Below are 20,663 nucleotides of genomic sequence, written 5' to 3' on the forward strand. Positions count from 1 at the left end.
CAGAGGGGTGTGAGAGAAAGCGTCATGTTGCTAAGCAACATGACGTCAGAGACACAGAGGAGTTCCGGGAGCCGCGGCGACACGGCGATGAACGGAAGCGCTCATGACAGCACCCCCTCCTCAAGGGCCCCTCCGGGGGACAGGACCAGGTCTATCAGGATGAGTCTTGTGGAAGGTCTTGACCAATATTGGAGCATTTACTTGATGAGCAGGTTCCCAAGAACGTTCCGTGACTGGATAACCCTTCCAATGAATGAGATAATACAATTTCTTGCCCCGCAATTTGGAATCTAGAATATGGCTGATCTCAAACTCAGGATGTCCATGCACCAATAACGGTGGAGGTTTAGAAAAAGGCTTAGAATACCTGTTAATCATCACAGGTTTTAAAAGAGAAACATGGAATACCGGATGGACTTTGAGAGACTTGGGTAAAGCTACCCGATAAGCAGTGGAACATACCTGACCCAGTATTCGGAAAGGACCCACATATCGTGGTCCCAATTTGTTAGAAGGTTGTTTCAGGCGAAGAAATCGAGAGGAAATCCAAACTTTATCACCAGGGCGATATTTGGGAGCCTTTTTCCGTCGAAGATCCGAAAAGAACTTGTAACGTCTAGAAGTTACAGAAAGAATACGATGTATCTTCTGCCAATGTCGAGTTAATCTTCGGGCTGTAAGATCAGAAGCAGGATTCACTGTGGAGGAAGTATGCAAAGGGAACGTCCTAGGCTGATATCCGTAAGCTGCATGAAAAGGAGAAGTCTGAAGGGAGGAATTGTACCGGGCATTATGGGCCAATTCAGCCAAAGGAAGGTAAGAAGTCCAGTTAGAATGATAATGATCCACATAATGTCTAAGATATGTTTCAAGACACTGGTTTACTCTTTCAGTCTGACCATTCGATTGTGGGTGGTGAGAAGTAGAGAGAGATATAGTAGTACCAAAATGTTTACAAAGTGACCTCCAAAATCGAGAAACGAATTGTACCCCTCTATCTGAAACAATATCAAGAGGAAATCCATGGATTCTTACAATATGTAGAATAAAAAGTTCAGAGAGTCTTTTGGCAGATGGTAATCCTGGCAAGGGTACAAAATGAGCCGTCTTAGTGAACCTGTCGACCACCACCCAGATAGTATTGTTCCCAGTGGACAAGGGAAGATCGGTAATAAAGTCCATGGATACATGAGTCCAAGGCTGGTGAGGTATAGGCAATGGTTGGAGTAATCCTGAAGGAAGTTGGCGTGGAGTTTTGTTCATGGCACATTGTGTGCATACTGAGACGTAATCCTTCACATCTTGAGAGAGTGTAGGCCACCAGACATGTTGTTTGAGGTTTCGAGTGGTAATACTGATGCCAGGATGTCCAGAAAGGGGACTATCATGAGCCCAAAATAAAATCTTGGAACGAAGGCGTTCAGGAACAAAGAGTAAACCATTGGGAGGTTTACAGGACAAAGGAAGACGCTCTTGAGCGGACTGTAATTCTTGTAACCAAGAAGTTGTTAACTGGGCAATGACTTCATGAGGTTGGAGAATGGTACCAGACTCAGGAACTGGGGTATCTTGAAATTGTCTGGAAAGTGCGTCTGCTTTAATATTTTTTGAACCAGGTATGTAAGACAAATTATAGTGAAACCGAGAGAAGAATAAGGACCAGCGTGCCTGCCTGGAATTTAGTCGTTTGGCTGTTTGGAGATACAGAAGGTTCTTATGATCAGTAAGTATAGTAAATGGCAAAGAAGTACCTTCCAGCCAATGTCTCCATTCATCCAATGCCATCTTGATGGCAAGCAACTCTTTATTCCCTACGTCATAGTTAAATTCGGAAGGAGTGAATTTTTTAGAGAAAAAAGCAACAGGATGAATCCTTCCAGTCTCTGGTATTCGTTGAGACAGAACCGCTCCAGCAGCAACAGAGGAAGCATCCACCTCCAGAATAAATTGAAACTCAGGATTTGGATGACGAAGGATAGGAGCTGAGGAAAAAGCTTCTTTGAGAGATTCAAAAGCTTCTATAGCCTCAGACGGCCATACTTTACAGTTTTGTCCTTTTCTTGTGAGAGAAGTAAGAGGAGAAGTAATAGTAGCAAAATTCTTGATGAACTTTCTGTAATAATTGGCGAAGCCTAGGAAACGTTGTAAAGCCTTCAAAGAATCAGGTCTAGGCCAATCCAAAATGGCAGAAAGTTTAGTAGGGTCCATTTCGAATCCAGATGCCGATATTACATAACCCAGAAAGGGTATGATTTTTTGATGGAAAGAACATTTCTCCAGTTTAGCAAACAGATGGAATTCTCTTAGACGTTGAAGTACTTTCTTGACGTGGTGCACATGATCTTGGTGGTTCTGAGAAAAAATTAAGATGTCGTCCAGGTATATGATAACAAAAATATTCAAAAAATCACGAAAGATCTCATTTACAAAATGCTGGAAAACCGCCGGAGCATTGCATAGCCCAAAGGGCATGACCAAATATTCATAATGCCCAAATCGAGTGTTAAAGGCAGTCTTCCACTCATCTCCTTTGCGTATACGGATCAAGTTGTATGCACCACGTAGGTCGAGTTTGGTGAAAATGGTGGCTCCCTGAAGATAAGTAAAAAGTTCAGGAATAAGGGGCAGAGGATAACTGTTCTTGATGGTAATCTGATTCAATCCACGATAATCAATACAGGGTCTTAATCCGCCATCCTTTTTTCCCACAAAAAAGAAACCAGCCCCTACAGGGGAAGAGGAGGGTCGAATAAATCCTCTAGCCAGATTGTCTTTTATATATTCTTCCAGAGCCATGTTTTCTGGTTTAGAAAGTGGATATGTTTTGCCTCGAGGATAGGCAGCCCCAGGAAGGAGGTCAATGGGACAATCAAAAGGGCGATGAGGAGGAAGACGTTCCGCTTCTTTTTTGGAGAAGACATCCACAAAGTCATGGTAATGCATAGGTAAGGATTCCGGAGTTTCAACTGTGAGAGCAATAGTGAGTGGTAACTTAGTAATCTCTTGAAGACATTTAGTCTGGCATGTAGATCCCCAGGAAGTGAGTTCACCGAAAGTCCAAGAAAAAATGGGATTGTGAATCTGGAGCCAGGGTAATCCCAAGATAATGGGAAATTGCGGAGTGGGAATGACATCGAAACAAATTGTCTCAGAATGAAGTATTCCTACGGTGAGGATTAAGGGTTGAGTAGAAAACTGAATGTATCCAGAACCCAAAGGATCTCCACTGACCGTAGAGACTGAAATGGAATACTCCTTCTTTAGTAAGGGTATAGAATGAGTAGAAACAAATGTAGAGTCAATGAACACACCTCCAGCACCAGAATCAATTAGGGCTTGGGTATAGATCTTCTTTTGTCCAATTAGAAGAGTTACTGGAACAAAGAGTTTCTTGTATAGGGAATGACCACTATTTTGGCTTAACTCAGTTCCCTGGACTAGAGTTAAGCCCTGGCTTTTACTGGCCTAGTAGGACAATCCCTTAATAAATGTCCTTTAAGGCCACAGTACAGACATAAGCCAAGAGTCCGTCTTCTTAAGCGTTCAGTCTCAGTTAATTTTATACTTCCTACTTCCATGGGTTCAGCCTGATCAGTAGTAGGAGAGGCTGGAGTGACTGGACTAGAAAAACGAGGAGCTAAACGAAAAGGAGTTCGAGTGGCAGTCCTCTGTGTTCTATCCTTTTCTTGTTGGCGTTCACGAAACCTGGCGTCGAGACAGATACAGAGATTTATTAAGGCTTCTAAGGACTCTGGAAGTTCACGATACACCAATTCATCCTTGAGACGCTCAGAAAGTCCTTTACGGAAAGCGGCTCTGAGTGCTCCCTGATTCCAAGTGGTTTCAGAGGCAAGGGTGCGGAACTCAATTGCATATTGAGAGACTGGTTGATTTCCTTGACGTAAATCCAGGAGAGTTGCTTCAGCAGCGGATGACCTTCCAGGTTTATCGAATACGTTTGAGAATGTAGATAGAAATGTATCAACATCCAACAGTATAGGATCATTCTTTTCTAGCAAAGGTGACACCCAAGCCAAGGCTTTTCCTTTCATTAAGGAAATAAGAAACGTGATTCTAGAAGAGGCAGTAGCAAAGAGAGTAGGGCTATTTCGGAAATGAAGACGGCATTGATTCAAAAAGCCTCTACATTCTTCAGGATTCCCATCATATTTATCCGGAAGAGGAATCCTGGGACTTAGTTGTACCTGAGACTGATTGTTAGGAATCGGAGGAGGTAATGCCTCAATCGGATTTGGATTGGGATTAGGATTGGGAGGTGCGGTAGCAACCAAATTTTGTAATAGAGCAGTAATTTGATCAAGTTTAGTGTCCAGAGACTGCAAGTGAGTGGCATGAGAACCCAAGAGCTGTCCCTGGTGAGCCACGGCCATAGATAATTCAGTGGGGTCCATTTTTATGGCCCGTTTGTAATGTCAGCCGCTCTGGAATCAATCCGGGATGTAACCCAACTGCTAGCGTGAATTGAAAGCACACGCTAGCACACTGAGAAATATCCAGGACGTGACCCACTCAGGAAGCAGATTAGAAGATAACAAAAATGAATATTGTTCCAGAATGCAGGAAAGCCACAAAGGATAAAACGTCCCTTTAAGTAGTACAAAGAACAAAAAGGAAATGCTCTTACTTTGAAGCTTCTGAAAAAGGTCCTCTTTAGCAGGCTTGTAAAACAAAGGAAAAGTTCTCTTTTGCAGCTTGTAAAAGTATAATGTCCCTTTAAGCAGGTTTATAACAAACAGAAAGGCAAAGTTCTCTTTTGCAAAAAGTAAATGTCCCTTTTAAGCAGGTGTATAACAAACAGAAAGGCAAAGTTCTCTTTTGCAGCTTGTAAAAGTATAATGTCCCTTTAAGCAGGTTTATAACAAACAGAAAGGCAAAGTTCTCTTTTGCAGCTTGTAAAAGTAAATGTCCCTTTTAAGCAGGTGTATAACAAACAGAAAGGCAAAGTTCTCTTTTGCAGCTTGTAAAAGTAAATGTCCCTTTTAAGCAGGTGTATAACAAACAGAAAGGCAAAGTTCTCTTTTGCAGCTTGTAAAAGTAAAATGTCCCTTTAAGCAGGTCTTGTTTAACAAAGAATAGGTTTAAAGGTAAAGGCCAAAGCAAGGTCAGGCAGGCAGAAGTCGGCATCCAAATATCAGCAAAAGGTATAGGCAAAAGACAGGGTCAGGCAAGCAGAAGTCGGCATCCAAGTGTCAGCAAAAGGGTAATAGCTACAGGCAAGGTCAGGCAGGCAGAAGTCAATGTCCAAATATCAGCAAGTAGGGATTAGGCAAGAGGCTTGGTCAGGCAGGCAGAAGTCGGTACACAGAAGAATAAAACTGATATGGTACTCACAATCCAGGGAAACAAACAAACGGGCCCAGATTCAGATCTCCCGCCGAGATTTAAAGGGCAGGAGCGTAACCGTCATCAGAGGGGTGTGAGAGAAAGCGTCATGTTGCTAAGCAACATGACGTCAGAGACACAGAGGAGTTCCGGGAGCCGCGGCGACACGGCGATGAACGGAAGCGCTCATGACAGGTTCTACCTGTTAAGTACATTAATTTCTAGGATTTGTGAGAATTAGATCTTATATTTTATGCACTTTCCTGTGTGTTTGTCGTATTCTTTGCTGAATTGTTCCAATGTGTCTAGGGTTTCTTTAGTGATCACTAACTTCATCATTTAAAGGGATACTTAACCCAATTTTTTTTCCCACTATTCAGATAGAGGGGCCGAATGATCAAGCTCCGAATGGAGCTTGATGCCCGTGTTTCCGCATGAGCCTTCAGGCTCGCCGGAAACAGCAGTTATGAAGCAGTGGTCTAAAGACTTGTCCGCCTGCTCAGAGGCTGCGGACATCAATCCGCCTGATCCTATACGATGGGGCTGATTGACACCTCCTACTAGCGGCCGCAAATCTGCAGGGGGCAGCTTTGCACAAGCAGTTCACAAGAACTGCTTGTGCAATGATAAATGTAGACAGCGTATGCTGTCTGCATTTATTGATGTGCGCGGACATGATACGCTACATCGTATCATGTCCATCCACACTTTAATAAATCGGCCCCAAAGCATGCAATTTTAAGCAACTTTCTAATTTACTCCTATTATCAATTTTTCTTTGTTCTCTTGCTATCTTTATTTTAAAAGCAAGAATGTAAAGCTTAGGAGCCTGCCTATTTTAAGTTCAGCACCCTGGATAGCGCTTGCTTATTGGTGGCTACATTTGGCTAACCAATAAGTAAGAGTAACCCAGGTTCTGAACAAAAAATTGGCTAGCCCCTAAGCTTTACATTCCTGCTTTTTAAATAAAGAGAGCAAGAGAACAAATAAAAATTGATAATAGGAGTAAAATAGAAAGTTGCTTAAAATTGCATGCTCTATCTGAATCATTAGAAAAAAAATGGTTTAGTATCCCTTTAATAGCAGCATTAATTTAATTTTCCAAATGACTGTACAGTCACTGGTGTATAATTTAATACTGTTGGGATTTTACCATTTTTCATTTGCTGCTTTTTTAGGGTTGGAGGAAAATGGATCTCTAGTCTATTTGTACAGAAAATTACACTATATACTTTTTAAATTCTGGGCTCCAATTCTGGCCCATATTACATGTGGTGTTGCTAATACAATAGCAATATCACAGAGCCGTGCTAAAATTAGCGCTCAAATTTATATTACACATCCGTAATAAAACAGATTTACTAGAGAAGGTTTAGCACAGCCGACATCCCTCTAGCGCGCCCTATACTTTCAATGGATATCACAACCGTGCTAAATATCGCTGATATTTCAACGTGAAGTTATGGCTTGCTCTCGAGCAAAAACCCAAATAGCTCTAGAAGAATTAGCGTAACCTGAAGTTTCACAAAACAAATGTAAAACACCTTAAAATAAAGTATTACACTCATATATTTGCATTTTTAATATAAAAAATAATAAATAAATATATATATCTTTTATATTGAAATAAATGTTTTAAAAAGGGATATGGTATAAGTCAAGGTGTTTGACTAAAAAGGGCTCCAAAGTGTGTGTATATGTGTGAGTGTATATATGTATATAAACATATATATATATATATATATATATATATATATGTGTGTGTGTATTTGTGTTTATATGTGTAAATAAATATGTATAGACACACACATATAAATATATATATATATATATATATATATATATATATTTACTGTGTATATATATATATATATATATATATACAGTATATATATATATATGTATGTGTATGTGTGTGTATATATATATATATATATATATACACACATACATACACACACATTTTTGAGCCCTTCCCAGTCAATCAACTTTAAATATAAAATTTAATTTTCTTTCATAAGATGACGAGAGTCCATTGATGTCCATAACATGTGGGATATATTTCCCGCCACTAGGAGGAGGTCAAGAACCCTCACAAGAGCTTTAATTCGTACCACCTCCTCTCCCCACTCAGTTTGTTCTTGGCCTCTGAGGAAAGAGGATGAGAAAGGTTCTCTGCAAGCAAGATTTTTATTATTTTCTATCTATTTATTTTTTGGGAGCTCAGACCTGACTTGAGACTCAGTACCTCTCTTCCATCTTTGCTCAAGGAAGACTTCAGGATAATTTCTCCAAGATTCTGAGTGAAATACGGGTAAATGAATACCTCAGTTATGGCATGTCAGTACCCTAACGGGTAAATCTCTCTGCCATAATTGCCCTCAGGTGTCACAACGACCCCCTCCCTTAGCCTGCACCTGAGGGGTTACAGGTATACCCACAGTATCCTCTGCAGTATATTTACTTGCACTGGATGGGCTCTCTACAGGATCAGCATTCTGTGAGGGAGAAAGGCAAACACTTTATTTGCCCAGAAGGTAGGTGAGTACCCCCATAGGAGCTACTGAGAGGTGGGAAGGAAAAACATTTTCTGAGGGTAAACTATTTTTTCCTGTCTCCTGTCCCACATCTCCAATTCACAACCCATAATCCTGTCAATATATCCTCTGGCCGACATTTAGTGCCCATTTATGTGGCTCAATGGAATTCCACTGATTTTTCTCTAGAGTTTAAAACGAGTCTACAAAAGACTATGACAGAGCTTTTAGTGGCCATCCCCAAACCAAATAATTGTAAGCGAAAATCAGGAGCTTTACCTCACACCACTTGTAACACACAGAGTCCTATTCCCCAGGCTCAATTACCACCTAGCTTACAAAGTTCTGACTCGACTGAGTCACTTTCTGAGGGTGAAATCTCCTCTGAGGAACCTGAATAAGTAAATGAGTCAGAGAATGATTTCATGGTTAGATTTAAAGTGGACCATATCCGCTTCCTGCTTGAACTATCAGAACCGAATCCTGAGGATTCCAAGCCTGTAAAATAAGTTGAATCAGGTCTTTAAATCCCCCCCAAAGTGCCTAAGGCCTTTGAAGCACCACACTTGTTTACAGAATATATAGCCAAAGAATAGAAGTGACCAGACATTCCTTATGCATCTTCTAACAGGTTCAAAATAATGTATCCACTTTCATAAAATAATTTAACAGTCTGGGAAGTAGTCCATAAGGTTTATGGAGCTATTTCCACCTTAGCTAGATGCACTACTATTCCTATGGAGGATAGTTCTTCATTTAGGGATCCAATGGACCACAAATCTGAGTCTTTGCTTAGGAAATTATTTTCCCAATCAGCTCCTCAGCTTAGACCTGTAGTAGCAATCACCTGTGTGGTCGCTGAAGCTTCCTTCTGGTGTGATTCTCTTTCTTATATGGTTTCTGATCAATCTTCTGAGGATATTCAGATCTGCATTAAAGTCCTTAAGATGGCTAATGATTTCATTTGTGGTGCAGTCTTTGACATCATTAAAATTGATGTCAAGAATATTTCCATTGCTATTTTATTAAGGAGAGCCTTATGGCTTAAATCTTGGTCTCAAAGAATAGGCTATTATCTGTTTCCTTTGAAGGGAAGATGCTTTTTGGATCAGAATTGGATTCTATTATCAAAACCGTCACTGGCGGAAATGGGCTTTTCTACCTCAGGACAAAAAGTCAAAGGGGAAGTACAAACAAACAAATCATTTTCGTTCTTTTCACTCTCCTAGAGATCTAAAGTCCCCATCCAAACATAAGTCTGAATCCTCTAAAAGTTCCAAGCCAGGATCTTCTTTGTCTAAGGACAAACAGACCAAAAAGCCCAATTCCAAGCAGAAATCTGCACGAAGGGCTGGCCCCTTATCCAGAAGATCTTCTGGTAGGGGGCAGATTGAATTGGTTTCAGAAGGCCTGGTCTCAATCAGTTCACGATCCCTGGGTTTTAAATATTATATCCCAGGGTTATTGCATAGGCTTTTGCACCAGACCTCCATGGGAACGGTTTAATCTGTCTCACGTTCCAAAGGATCCTGTAAAGACGTCTGACTTTGTTTAATGTGTTCAAGACTTAGAGAACATGGGAGTGATCCAACCTGTTCCAAACTCTCAACAGGGACAGGGTTTCTATTCCAACCTTTTTCATTGTCCAAGAGTCATTGCCAGAATCAAACAGGAATTGGCTTCAGTAATTCTCATAGCTCCGACATGGCCCCGCAGAACTTGGTTTGTAGACCTAATTCAGATGTCTTCTCTTCCTCCATGGACTCTACACCTAAGGAAAGATCTGCTGTCTCATGGTTCCTTGTATAATTTGTATCTCAAATCTCTGAATTTGGCGGTGTGGAGATTGAACACCTAGTTCTCAAAAACAGAGGTTTATTAGATTCTGTTATTGCTACTCTACTGCAAGCCAGAAAGCCTGTCACGCAGATAATTTATCATAAGATTTGGAAAGCTTACTTTCTTTGGTGCTTTTCTAGAGGTTTCTCTTAGAAATCTTTTAGAATCCACAGAATTATTCAGTTCCTTCAAGATGGGCTGGATAAAGGTTTATCGGCTGGTTCTCTGGGACAAAGTCAGATTTCAGCCATATCTGGGGGGTTTTTATAAGAAGCTGGCTAAGTTGCCTGATGTTCAAACTTTCATAAACTTCAAAAAACTCCAGCCACCAACTTCATTAAAAGACCTTTATTATCTTATCCTGGGTCCAAGTATACAACATTTCAAGCCAACATGGCTCTTAATCATGTACATCTTAATTATACATATCTGCTGTTCATTAACCCTTTCTATGAAAAACACAACTATTGCAATTGCAACAGTGACATCTTGTGGTTATAACATATAGTACACAATTCTTTATTTTTGTTTTTCAATAGAATGGGTAAACAGTATCTGTATACCATTTAAAATATAAAACATAAAAACCTATATACAATATTAAAAGAGGAGGGAGATGTTCTGGATTTATAAACTAGATTGCCTTATCCCCAAGGGTCTTAATAAAGACTTTGATTGGAGCCTGTTTTACTAGGAATCTTAAGAAGAATCATACATGGATAGATCAGGAGGATATGCTTTGCTTATATATATATGTTGATTATGGGCACATAAAAGAGCTTTTGGATAGCAGGTTGTTCTATAATGTGAGAATAAAGAAATAAGTGAAAGAAAGAAGCAGAAAAAGCTTTTTCTTTAAAGTAGGATTTTCTCAATAAAAATACATTCTGCATAGAAATAAATTTCTGATTGATGTAAATGTACTCTGTAGACTGTGTTGACATTGTAGATGTTTGGATTTTATGCTCCTCTTTTAATATTGTATATAGGTTTTTATGTTTTATATTTTAAATGGTATACAGATACTGTTCACCCATTCTATTGAAAAACAAATAGACATCATAAATAAAGAATTGTGTACTATATGTTATAACCACAAGATGTCACTGTTGCAATTGCAATAGTTGTGTTTTTCATAGAAAGGGTTAATGAACAGCAAATGAATAATTAACAGGTGAGGGTATAAAAAGCAGGAACCTGTATAATTAAGATGTACATGATTAAGAGCCATGTTGGCTTGAAACGTTGTATACTTGGACCCAGGATAAGATAATAAAGGTCTTTTAATGAAGTTGGTGGCTGGAGTTTTTTGAAGTTTGTGGATTCTACAGAGACCTGGCAAATCTGTTACTCCGTGCCCCACAAAAGAAGATAGAGGTGTGCTGTTTTCCATTCTTTGAATTTAGTTCAAACTTTCATGCAAGCCTTGGTAAGAATTCACTCTCTTATTAGGCCTATTTCTCCCACTTGGAATCTTTCTGTTTTGCAAGGTCCCCCCTTTTAACCTATGCATACTCTGGACCTAAAGTTCTTGTCACAGAAGTTTCTCTTTTTTTCTAGCCATTTCTTCTGCTAGAAGAGTTTATGAATTATCAGCTCTGTCTTGTGATTATTCCTTCTTGTTTTTTTCATCAGGATAAAGTGGTCCTTCAGACTAAATATGATTTTCTTCCAAATGCGGCGTCTTCAGAAAATATTAATCAGGAAATCCTCCTAACTCTAAGGAACGCCTACTAGACAGTTTGGACAGTCTTCTAGCTTATTTATCCACTTTTCATATCCCATACAGGGTCAAAAGCATTTTGGCTCAAACAGAATATTCGTAAGGTTTACTTTGTTGCAGGAAAACTGCTTCCAAAAAGAGTAACTGCTCATTCTACTAGATCAGTATCTACTTCCTGGGCTTTCAAGAATGACGCCTCCTTGGAACAGATGTGCAAGGCAACAACCTGGTCTTCTCTTCATACCTTTTCTAAATGTTATCATTCTGATACTTATGCTTACTCTGAAGCTGTTTTTGGCAGTAAAATCCTTCAGCCTACAGTGTCTGGCAATATATCTATTAAATTCATTTCAACCTCATGGACTAAATGAGCACAATAATTATTTCTCCTATTTCTAAGAATCCAGAATTCATAGTAACCAATCCACTCAGAGAAATCCTGAGTCATATCACACACGTGTAATGGAATTGTCTAATAAATGAGCTATTTGTATAGTATAACAAAAATATAGATATCATCACAGACGAATTCTGGTCTCCAAAATGTCGAAGAGAATATATTTGAAATATGTATACACAAATCACAGAGTAGAGATAAAAAAGGACGATACATATACAGGATAAAAATGGATCAATCTAGCATACAAATCTCTCTCTACCTAAAGTTTTGAGTCTAATCTAGGATCTTTCTGAAATAAATATCTAACATAATACTAATAATAAGACAGAAATAAATGTTAGGTAAAATTGCCAAATAGTCTATAAGACGAATACATTGGGCTCCATGTACGAAGCAGCGAAAGCTGCTCCGGAGCCTTTGCGGGGCAAGTTCACATATGCGAGCCTGCTTCCCGCAATGTAAGATGCAGCGGTCATTAGACCGCTGCTTCCTACACCCTACGCCACCTCTTAGCTGGCGAGGCAAAATCACAGAGAGCACGCTCGCTCTCGGTGATTTACAGCCCCTTCAGTCGCGTGATTGGTCGCGCGATTGAAGGGGCGGGCATTACACACTCCGATCAGTGTGTAATGATACATATGGGCAAAGATCCGCTGCCCGTGTGTAGCGAAGGCGGGCGGACAGCTTTGCGAGTTGAGAAGCTGTCCACCCGCCATTTAGTACATGGCGCCCATTGAATTAATATACTATAATAATAATAAACTATGAGAAGCAAGTAATTATCCTTATGTAGCTTTTCGATATTAGATTGTCATATAACAGTATCATATATAGTTAATTAAAAAGATTATACAGTATTGCCCGAATAATTGTTTTATGATGGCCAGAGTAATAATCTAGATATACAATTATGAGTTATTGCAATTATGTACTTCACGTTAATATTTATGTCAAATAATTTCCAATATGGTTAATTCCAAAATGTGGGTATCTAACACCGAATAACGCACATTAATAAATTTAAATAACCACTTACGCACATTTGTTAAATATAGTTAATATTTCAAATGTCCTAAATTCGATCTCATCACCATTTAATTTATAAATCTACAATACGTTCGAGTTGTAGTTTTTAAGTTTTTAGTATTCCAGTGAGCACATTATAATCACTTCTAGCATGGATTCGTACAATGCTTTTATTTAATTAAATTCACGTTCATATCATCTTATTCACTATAGTCACGCAATAATCCATAAATGATACAACATGTATAAGTAATAGCATGTTTTTTATTCACCGGCCTTACCATATAAGTTAGACATACTAATAACACTAAAGTCGATTGCTGTAAGTAAATGGATACAGTTTCCTATTTAAGTCAATAAATAACAAATAACAAGACAAGTGTAACCATAGAACCATGAGTAACCAATAGATTACAGCGTAGCGAGATTGGAAAATGATACCAGGATTCTGATTTGACTAGAGCAAAATTTAACCCGATTGGTCATGACGTCACAAGAAGCACGCATATGAAGATCCACACAAAGTGCCGCGCCCTTACCCTTTGAGAAAGCCAGGAAGTGGCGAAACAAGTCAGGGGACAGGGGGTAGTTTAGTAGCTTTTAACTAGCAAGGGGAAGCTGGTAATTTAACTGATACAAGCCGGAAAAAGAGATATAATTACTAAGGACACGCTGCAAATGTATGCACGTGTCCATTGACCTATAACTATTATTATTTTTTCAGCTTGTACACATTTATCGTGGGCATTATCATATAGCCAGGGAGGTTTATATAGGCCGCCTGAGTAATACCATTTGGTGTGAGTATCACTATATGAGTTAGCCTGAGTAGCACTTTATTCATAGTTATCTAGGAGATAACACCTGTTATAATAGATTATCCTATTAACAACACCAGAACTGTAAAACTTACACTGAATATTTTCATATATAGTTATTTTGACAGCTCTAATTAAGGGGACCAGAGTATACTCAAAATTCTAGAGCCGCAAACCGCTTAGTGAGTATAGGTTTATCTCCTTGTATAAACAGTGCTATTATCACATCTTTTTTGAACGTATACTCGGCCTGACCTGCATTTAATAATATGTATGCACAGGCTATGGATACCTTCATCCTAGGTCTGTATCTTATACGTATTGGAGTACCATCCCTGCCATATATGTGGGTTCATCTACTATTATTTCTTACCAGGAAAAACTCACTTGTGTTTTTAAGGTGTGTGTGTATGTTTTTTTAATTTTTTTAAATTATCCTAATAAAGGTTACATTTAAAACAGCTTATTTCTGCCACAATCACGTTGCTCTATACTTATTTAGCTGTTAAGGAATGTGAGCGCTATCCAAGTGTACATAGTTATCAGTCTTGCACCTATCCAGTGTAGTGTCTGGCAAATAGGAACTGCCATCTTTTTGTCCCACCCATCCTTAACATGGACTCTCAGATTGGGTATTGTGTCCCACATGTTATGGACACCTATGGACTCTCATCTTAGGAAAGAAAACAGAATTTATACTTACGGATATAGAACTTTTTGCTGTATTTGTGACAGTTCTTAACCCTGCTTTCTGTCTTTCCTACCCTTTTCTGTCTCTCTCTCCCTCTAGTGGGGGGAAATAAACATAGCAGGGCTCTTCCATGCAAAGTAACAAGGAATGCTATTTGTTCTTGACTAAATGAATGTAGAACAAATCAGACTATTTGAGGGATGAATTCCATTGTCCAAAACAGCTGAAAACAAACAAACAAATTAGCAGAATATATGAGGGTTTTTCCTCCTGCAGAAATCTTTACTCTCCAGTTGATTATTTTATCACTCTAGGTTTACTACTATCCAAGTATCCACGAGCACAGAAGGCACCACCACAAAACGCACACAGAGCATGGCAACAAGAATAACGCTATCATCACTGGGATGGCGCCTTTTACCAACTACTCCCTGTATGTTCGTGTCTTCAATGGAAAAGGGGAAGGACAAAATAGTGAAACGATGACATTTCAAACACCAGAGGGAGGTAAGACGGTACAGAGAGAGTTCAGCTGGTAGACAATATATCATTTTCAGACCTTGTTTGCAGAGCTCCTAGACACATGGTAACCTGAACATCTTGTGGTAGCATGGGAAAATGATCTAATAGCGTACAGCAGTTATAATATTAACATATATTGTATGGCTATCACCATGTTACTGTACAAAGTATGGCTATGTCATGATATGACTGTATAGTGTAGAGCAATGTCACCATATGACTGTATAGTGTAGGGTTATGTCATCATATGACTGTATAGTTTAGGGATATGTCACCATATGACTGTATAATGAAGTGATATGTCACCATATGACTGTATAGTGTAGGGCTGTGTCACCATATGACTGTATAGTTTAGGGATATGTCACCATATGACTGTATAATGAAGTGATATGTCACCATATGACTGTATAGTGTAGGGCTGTGTCACCATATGACTGTATAGTGTAGTGATATGTCACCATATGACTGTATAGTATAGGCATATGTATCCATAATACTGCATAGTTTAGGGATATTTCACCATATGACTGTATAGTGTAGAGATATGCCACCATATGACTGTATAGTGTAGTGATATTTCACCATATGACTGTATAGTGTAGAGCAATGTCACCATATGACTGTATAGTGTAGGGCTATGTCATCATATGACTGTATAGTTTAGGGATATGTCACCATATGACTGTATAGTGAAGTGATATGTCACCATATGACTGTATAGTGTAAGGGTTATGTCACCATATGACTGTATAGTGTAGGGCTGTGTCACCATATGACTGTATAGTGTAGTGATATGTCACCATATGACTGTATAGTATAGGCATATGTATCCATAATACTGCATAGTTTAGGGATATTTCACCATATGACTGTATAGTGTAGAGATATGCCACCATATGACTGTATAGTGTAGTGATATTTCACCATATGACTGTATAGTGTAGAGCAATGTCACCATATGACTGTATAGTGTAGGACTATGTCATCATATGACTGTATAGTTTAGGGATATGTCACCATATGACTGTATAGTGAAGTGCTATGTCACCATATGACTGTATAGTGTAAGGGTTATGTCACCATATGACTGTATAGTGTAGGGCTGTGTCACCATATGACTGTATAGTGTAGTGATATGTCACCATATGACTGTATAGTATAGGCATATGTATCCATAATACTGCATAGTTTAGGGATATGCCACCATATGACTGTATAGTGTAGGGATATGTCACCATACAACTGCATAGTTTAGGGATATGTCACCATATGACTGTATAGTGTAGGGATATGTCACCATATGACTGTATAGTGTAGGGCTAAGTCACCATATGACTGTATAGTGTACTGTAGGGCTATGTCACCATATGACTGTATAGTGTAGAGATATGTCACCATATGACTGTATAGTGTAGGGATATGACACTGTAGGGCTATGTCACCATATGACTATATAGTGTACTGTAGGGCTGTGTCACCATATGACTGTATAGTTTAGGGATATGTCACCATATGACTGTATAGTGTAGGGATATGTCACCATATGACTGTATAGTATAGGGATATGTCACCATATGACTGTATAGTGTACTGTAGGGCTATGTCACCATATGACTGTATAGTATAGGGATATGTCACCATATGACTGTATAGTGTACTGTAGGGCTATGTCATCATATGACTGTATAGTGTAGGGATATGGCACCATATGACTGTATAGTGTAGGGCTAAGTCACCATATGACTGTATAGTGTACTGTAGGGCTATGTCACCATATTACTGTATAGTGTAGAGATATGTCACCATATGACTGTATAGTGTACTGTAGGGCTATGTCACCATATGACTGTATAGTTTAGGGATATGTCACCATATGACTGTATAGTGTAGGGATATGTCACCATATGACTGTATAGTATAGGGATATGTCACCATATGGCTGTATAGTGTACTGTAGGGCTATGTCACCATATGACTGTATAGTATAGGGATATGTCACCATATGTCTGTATAGTGTACAGTTGTTACTACATAAGTGTATAAAGCATATCATATTATGAATATACTATGTGTGGCTATAAAAATATATGACTGTAAAGTCTACACCTATGTTACCATACATCTGTAAAATTTACACTTCTGTTACCATATGGCTGTAAAATTTACACTTCTGTTACCATATGGCTGTAAAGTCTACACCTATGTTACCATATGGCTGTAAAGTTTACACTTCTGTTACCATATGGCTGTAAAGTTTACACTTATGTTACCATATGGCTGTAAAGTTTACACTTCTGTTACCATATAGCTGTAAAGTTTACACTTCTGTTACCATATGGCTGTAAAGTTTACACTTCTGTTACCATATGGCTGTAAAATTTACACTTCTGTTACCATATGGCTGTAAAATTTACACTTCTGTTACCATATGGCTGTAAAATTTACACTTCTGTCACCATATGGCTGTAAAATTTACACTTCTGTCACCATATGGCTGTAAAGTTTACACTTCTGTCACCATATGGCTGTAAAGTTTACACTTCTGTTACCATATGGCTGTAAAGTTTACACCTATGTTACCATATGACTGTATAGAATATGCTATTTTATCACCATTTAGGGTGCAGTGTCTCAGACTGCTACTCTTTCTTTCAGTTCCTAGCCCACCTGGATTTCTGCGACTTGAGCGTCAGTCTGACACCTCCATGGTTGTAGTTTGGGGGGCTCCTGAGAGCCCAAATGGTATTTTGACTGGATATGTCATTCGGCACCAACTTTGTAAGTAATTGCCATGTTAGGAATAACAGTGCTATGTTTTCATTATGCATTATCTCTGTTTTGGACAAACATTACATTGACAAGTAGCAATAATCCCATACTGTTTCATGAGAGCTGACATGAGCGTATCCTCAATATCGTTTGGACTTTGTCTGAGTAATGTACTAGGCATGTACTACAGTACATGCCAGCTTCAAGTATAGTAATAATGATACTGCGCTACTGCTGCAGAGCATTGTAAGTCTTCTGTATAACTGGTCCATGTGCGAACAACACAGAAATGCAGATCTTATTTGAGGCAGAATGGGCAGCGATTACACATGTTTAACTAAATGTATGTATTAGAAGATGTAAAGCACCTGGCATGGAAGATGTTTCTGTGCAGATACAACTGCAGTACATGTGCTCATAGATAAATGTTTGCTCAATTCAGGTCTTTTTAGTGCACGAACATCTGCTCACAAAGCTAAACCCCACTTCTGCTATATTTTGGTTATTGTAATAGAGTGGGCACTTTTATCCAAAGTGCTACTGACCACTCTAGACCCCTCTTGGGCGGGGTCAATTACTGACAGCTGAGCAGATTCCCTTTATGGTAACCCCTGGTCTCTGAATAACCTCTGCCTGAGTAGTTTACATTAGTGATCTGATATTCCCCCTATAGATTCTGATATTGAATAGCCTACAGAATTGTATTTTGTATCACTGTCTATTTACTTTACTATATTTTTACTTTGTGTGCAATCTTCTAGTAAGCATTTTTCTGTTGTTTTGACAGTATTTTACAGGTATAAACCTAGCATGTGCCTATCTGTTCGGTTAGATTCTTCCTGTATTAAGACTGCACAACATCACAACAAGCCATTAAACCAAGCATTCTGTCTGTGACCAGTAAAGCAATTAGTCGCTTTGCAGGGGTGTTAATTATAAATGGTTTTTGGGGTTGTAATGCCACAAAACTGACATCTCCTCCTTGTGCTCCAGTGAACAAGACTCACCCCGGTAACACACACATTGAAGAGATCAGTGACCCTCTGCAGCAGAACTGGACCCTAACTAATATCAGCTCCAAAGACACCTACCAGTTCTATATCTCCGCCAAGACATCGGCAGGCGAAGGCGCCGCGGCGATGGTGCAAGGAAGCACAATGGAAGAGATAGGTAGCTACCTCTGGTTAGGATAAACTTCTCTAAAGTGCTATAAAGAGGAAGGTCAACATGATATCTTGTTTGTGTGACCTTTAGATGTTTCTCACACTGTAAAACATATTGAAACCACTGAAACTAATAAGATGCTTTATTCTCACATAGCTGTACAGACCTGGGCCCATTCTGTACAGTGAGAAAATAACTGTCTTGCGACAATGAAGCGGCTCATTCGTTTTCATGGTAGAAATGTTTTCTTTTTACAAAATACGTTTTACAGTGAGCCAAATGTCTAAAAAGCCAACTATTGTAAACAGGAAAAGCTTATGTGATGTAATGCTATCCAATTCTGTTAATCTTAAGTATAATAAATATAAATTATTACACACATGCAGTGTATACCCATAATGTTCCAGCGCTAATATGTAACTAATTCATTTACAAGTTGTGCTGTTCTTTTGGAAGTGAAAAGGTTAATTTCACATATATAAATTGCTGTTATTTCATTCTGTACAATGTTATTGATGTAAACACTTGTTAATGTAAGGGATATTTCTGCTGAGTAGCTATTGTTTTAGTGTATGGCATTTGGTTAAGGTTTAACTGGTAGGTTTTTAGTAACTTCCCATTGGGAATCAGTTTACATTCAGCTCTGGTAACTTGTGTCCGAGCAATATGTGCGCTAAAGTGAAAACATTATACTTTCAAGTTGTAATATAAGCGCACAGATGCTTGCAACATACTTGCAGCAGCAGTTTTACACAAGCACAATGTACGATAGAAATACCACTCCACTTATAATCTAGCCAGAATCTGGAAATATTTTCCATGCTACGAGGAACAACCTTTCGGCATAATGAATATAGAACTTTGTGTTTGTGCTCTGTAATTCATTCAGCTGTATTTCATAACAGGACAATTGTATTTCCAGTTAAAGAAAGCTGTGCAATGTCTTCAATGCAATATAACCTTGTGCATAACATATGGAAGAACTATTCACACTTTAATAAATAGGCTATATTACATTGGAGGCCTCTTCTTTTGACAGGAGTATCTATTAGTGAATAAAGTTTTTTTTGTGTGTATTTGGCTTCATAATCTCTTGTTCTCTGCTCTATAACCACAGAGTTGCCTCAGATTCAGAATATCACCTACAAGACTGAGGAGCATTCTATCATTCTCTCGTGGATCCACCTGCAAGGATCTAAAAATTCAGAAATTAAGGTGGAATTGAGGAATAATAACAGTAAGTGACTGACCTACATATAGCTGAGATGGAGGAAGTAGTCTTGAGAACGTGAAAATTGTGTGCCCTCATGTCTTAGATCTTATTTATTTAATCCATGGTGTAACATTTTCTAGTGGTGTTGTTAGAAATCCCTAAGTAAATGCTAAATATTATGATTCATATTTATAATAAAAAGCAATTTGTAGAATTTATTAAGAAATAAATCAAAAAAGACCAGTTTAGTTGATCAGGATAGTGAGGAACAGTGAAAATAAATTTGGCATTTGTTTTGCTAGGAAAGCGTTACTGGTACATACATTTAGCTTAATCTACTGAACTATTCCGAGGCAGCTTAGAATTGCTTAAAGGGACATTAAACACTTTGAGATGGTAATATAAAATGATAAATTGTATATATAAAACAACTCTGCAATATACTTTCATTATTTATTTCAGTAATTCCATTCTGAAATTGTGAGCTTTTCAGTTCCTGTTAGAAATGGAAGTGCAGAACACTGTTAGATCCAGCACAACCATTAGCTGCACACTCCAGTGACCTATGTATAACTGTCCCTAATTGGCCACAGCAGAGAAGGTAACACAAGTTAC

The 20,663-nt window shown here is 38.6% G+C and overlaps 1 protein-coding gene across 2 annotated transcripts in view; it reads left to right on the plus strand.

Annotated features, from left to right (window-relative positions):
• The window catches only part of L1CAM (L1 cell adhesion molecule), a 403,835-nt gene that overhangs the window by 337,700 nt on the left and 45,472 nt on the right, over positions 1 to 20,663 (plus strand). For both annotated transcript variants that reach the window (XM_053695800.1, XM_053695801.1), the window contains 4 exons: positions 14,692 to 14,884; positions 17,558 to 17,680; positions 18,665 to 18,841; positions 19,953 to 20,072. In XM_053695800.1, coding sequence (XP_053551775.1) covers positions 14,692 to 14,884; positions 17,558 to 17,680; positions 18,665 to 18,841; positions 19,953 to 20,072 — 613 coding nt within the window. The remainder of the gene's footprint in view (positions 1 to 14,691; positions 14,885 to 17,557; positions 17,681 to 18,664; positions 18,842 to 19,952; positions 20,073 to 20,663) is intronic.

This window comes from Bombina bombina, chromosome 12 (genome assembly GCF_027579735.1).
Source record: "Bombina bombina isolate aBomBom1 chromosome 12, aBomBom1.pri, whole genome shotgun sequence".
Classification (NCBI taxonomy): Eukaryota; Metazoa; Chordata; class Amphibia; order Anura; family Bombinatoridae; genus Bombina; species Bombina bombina.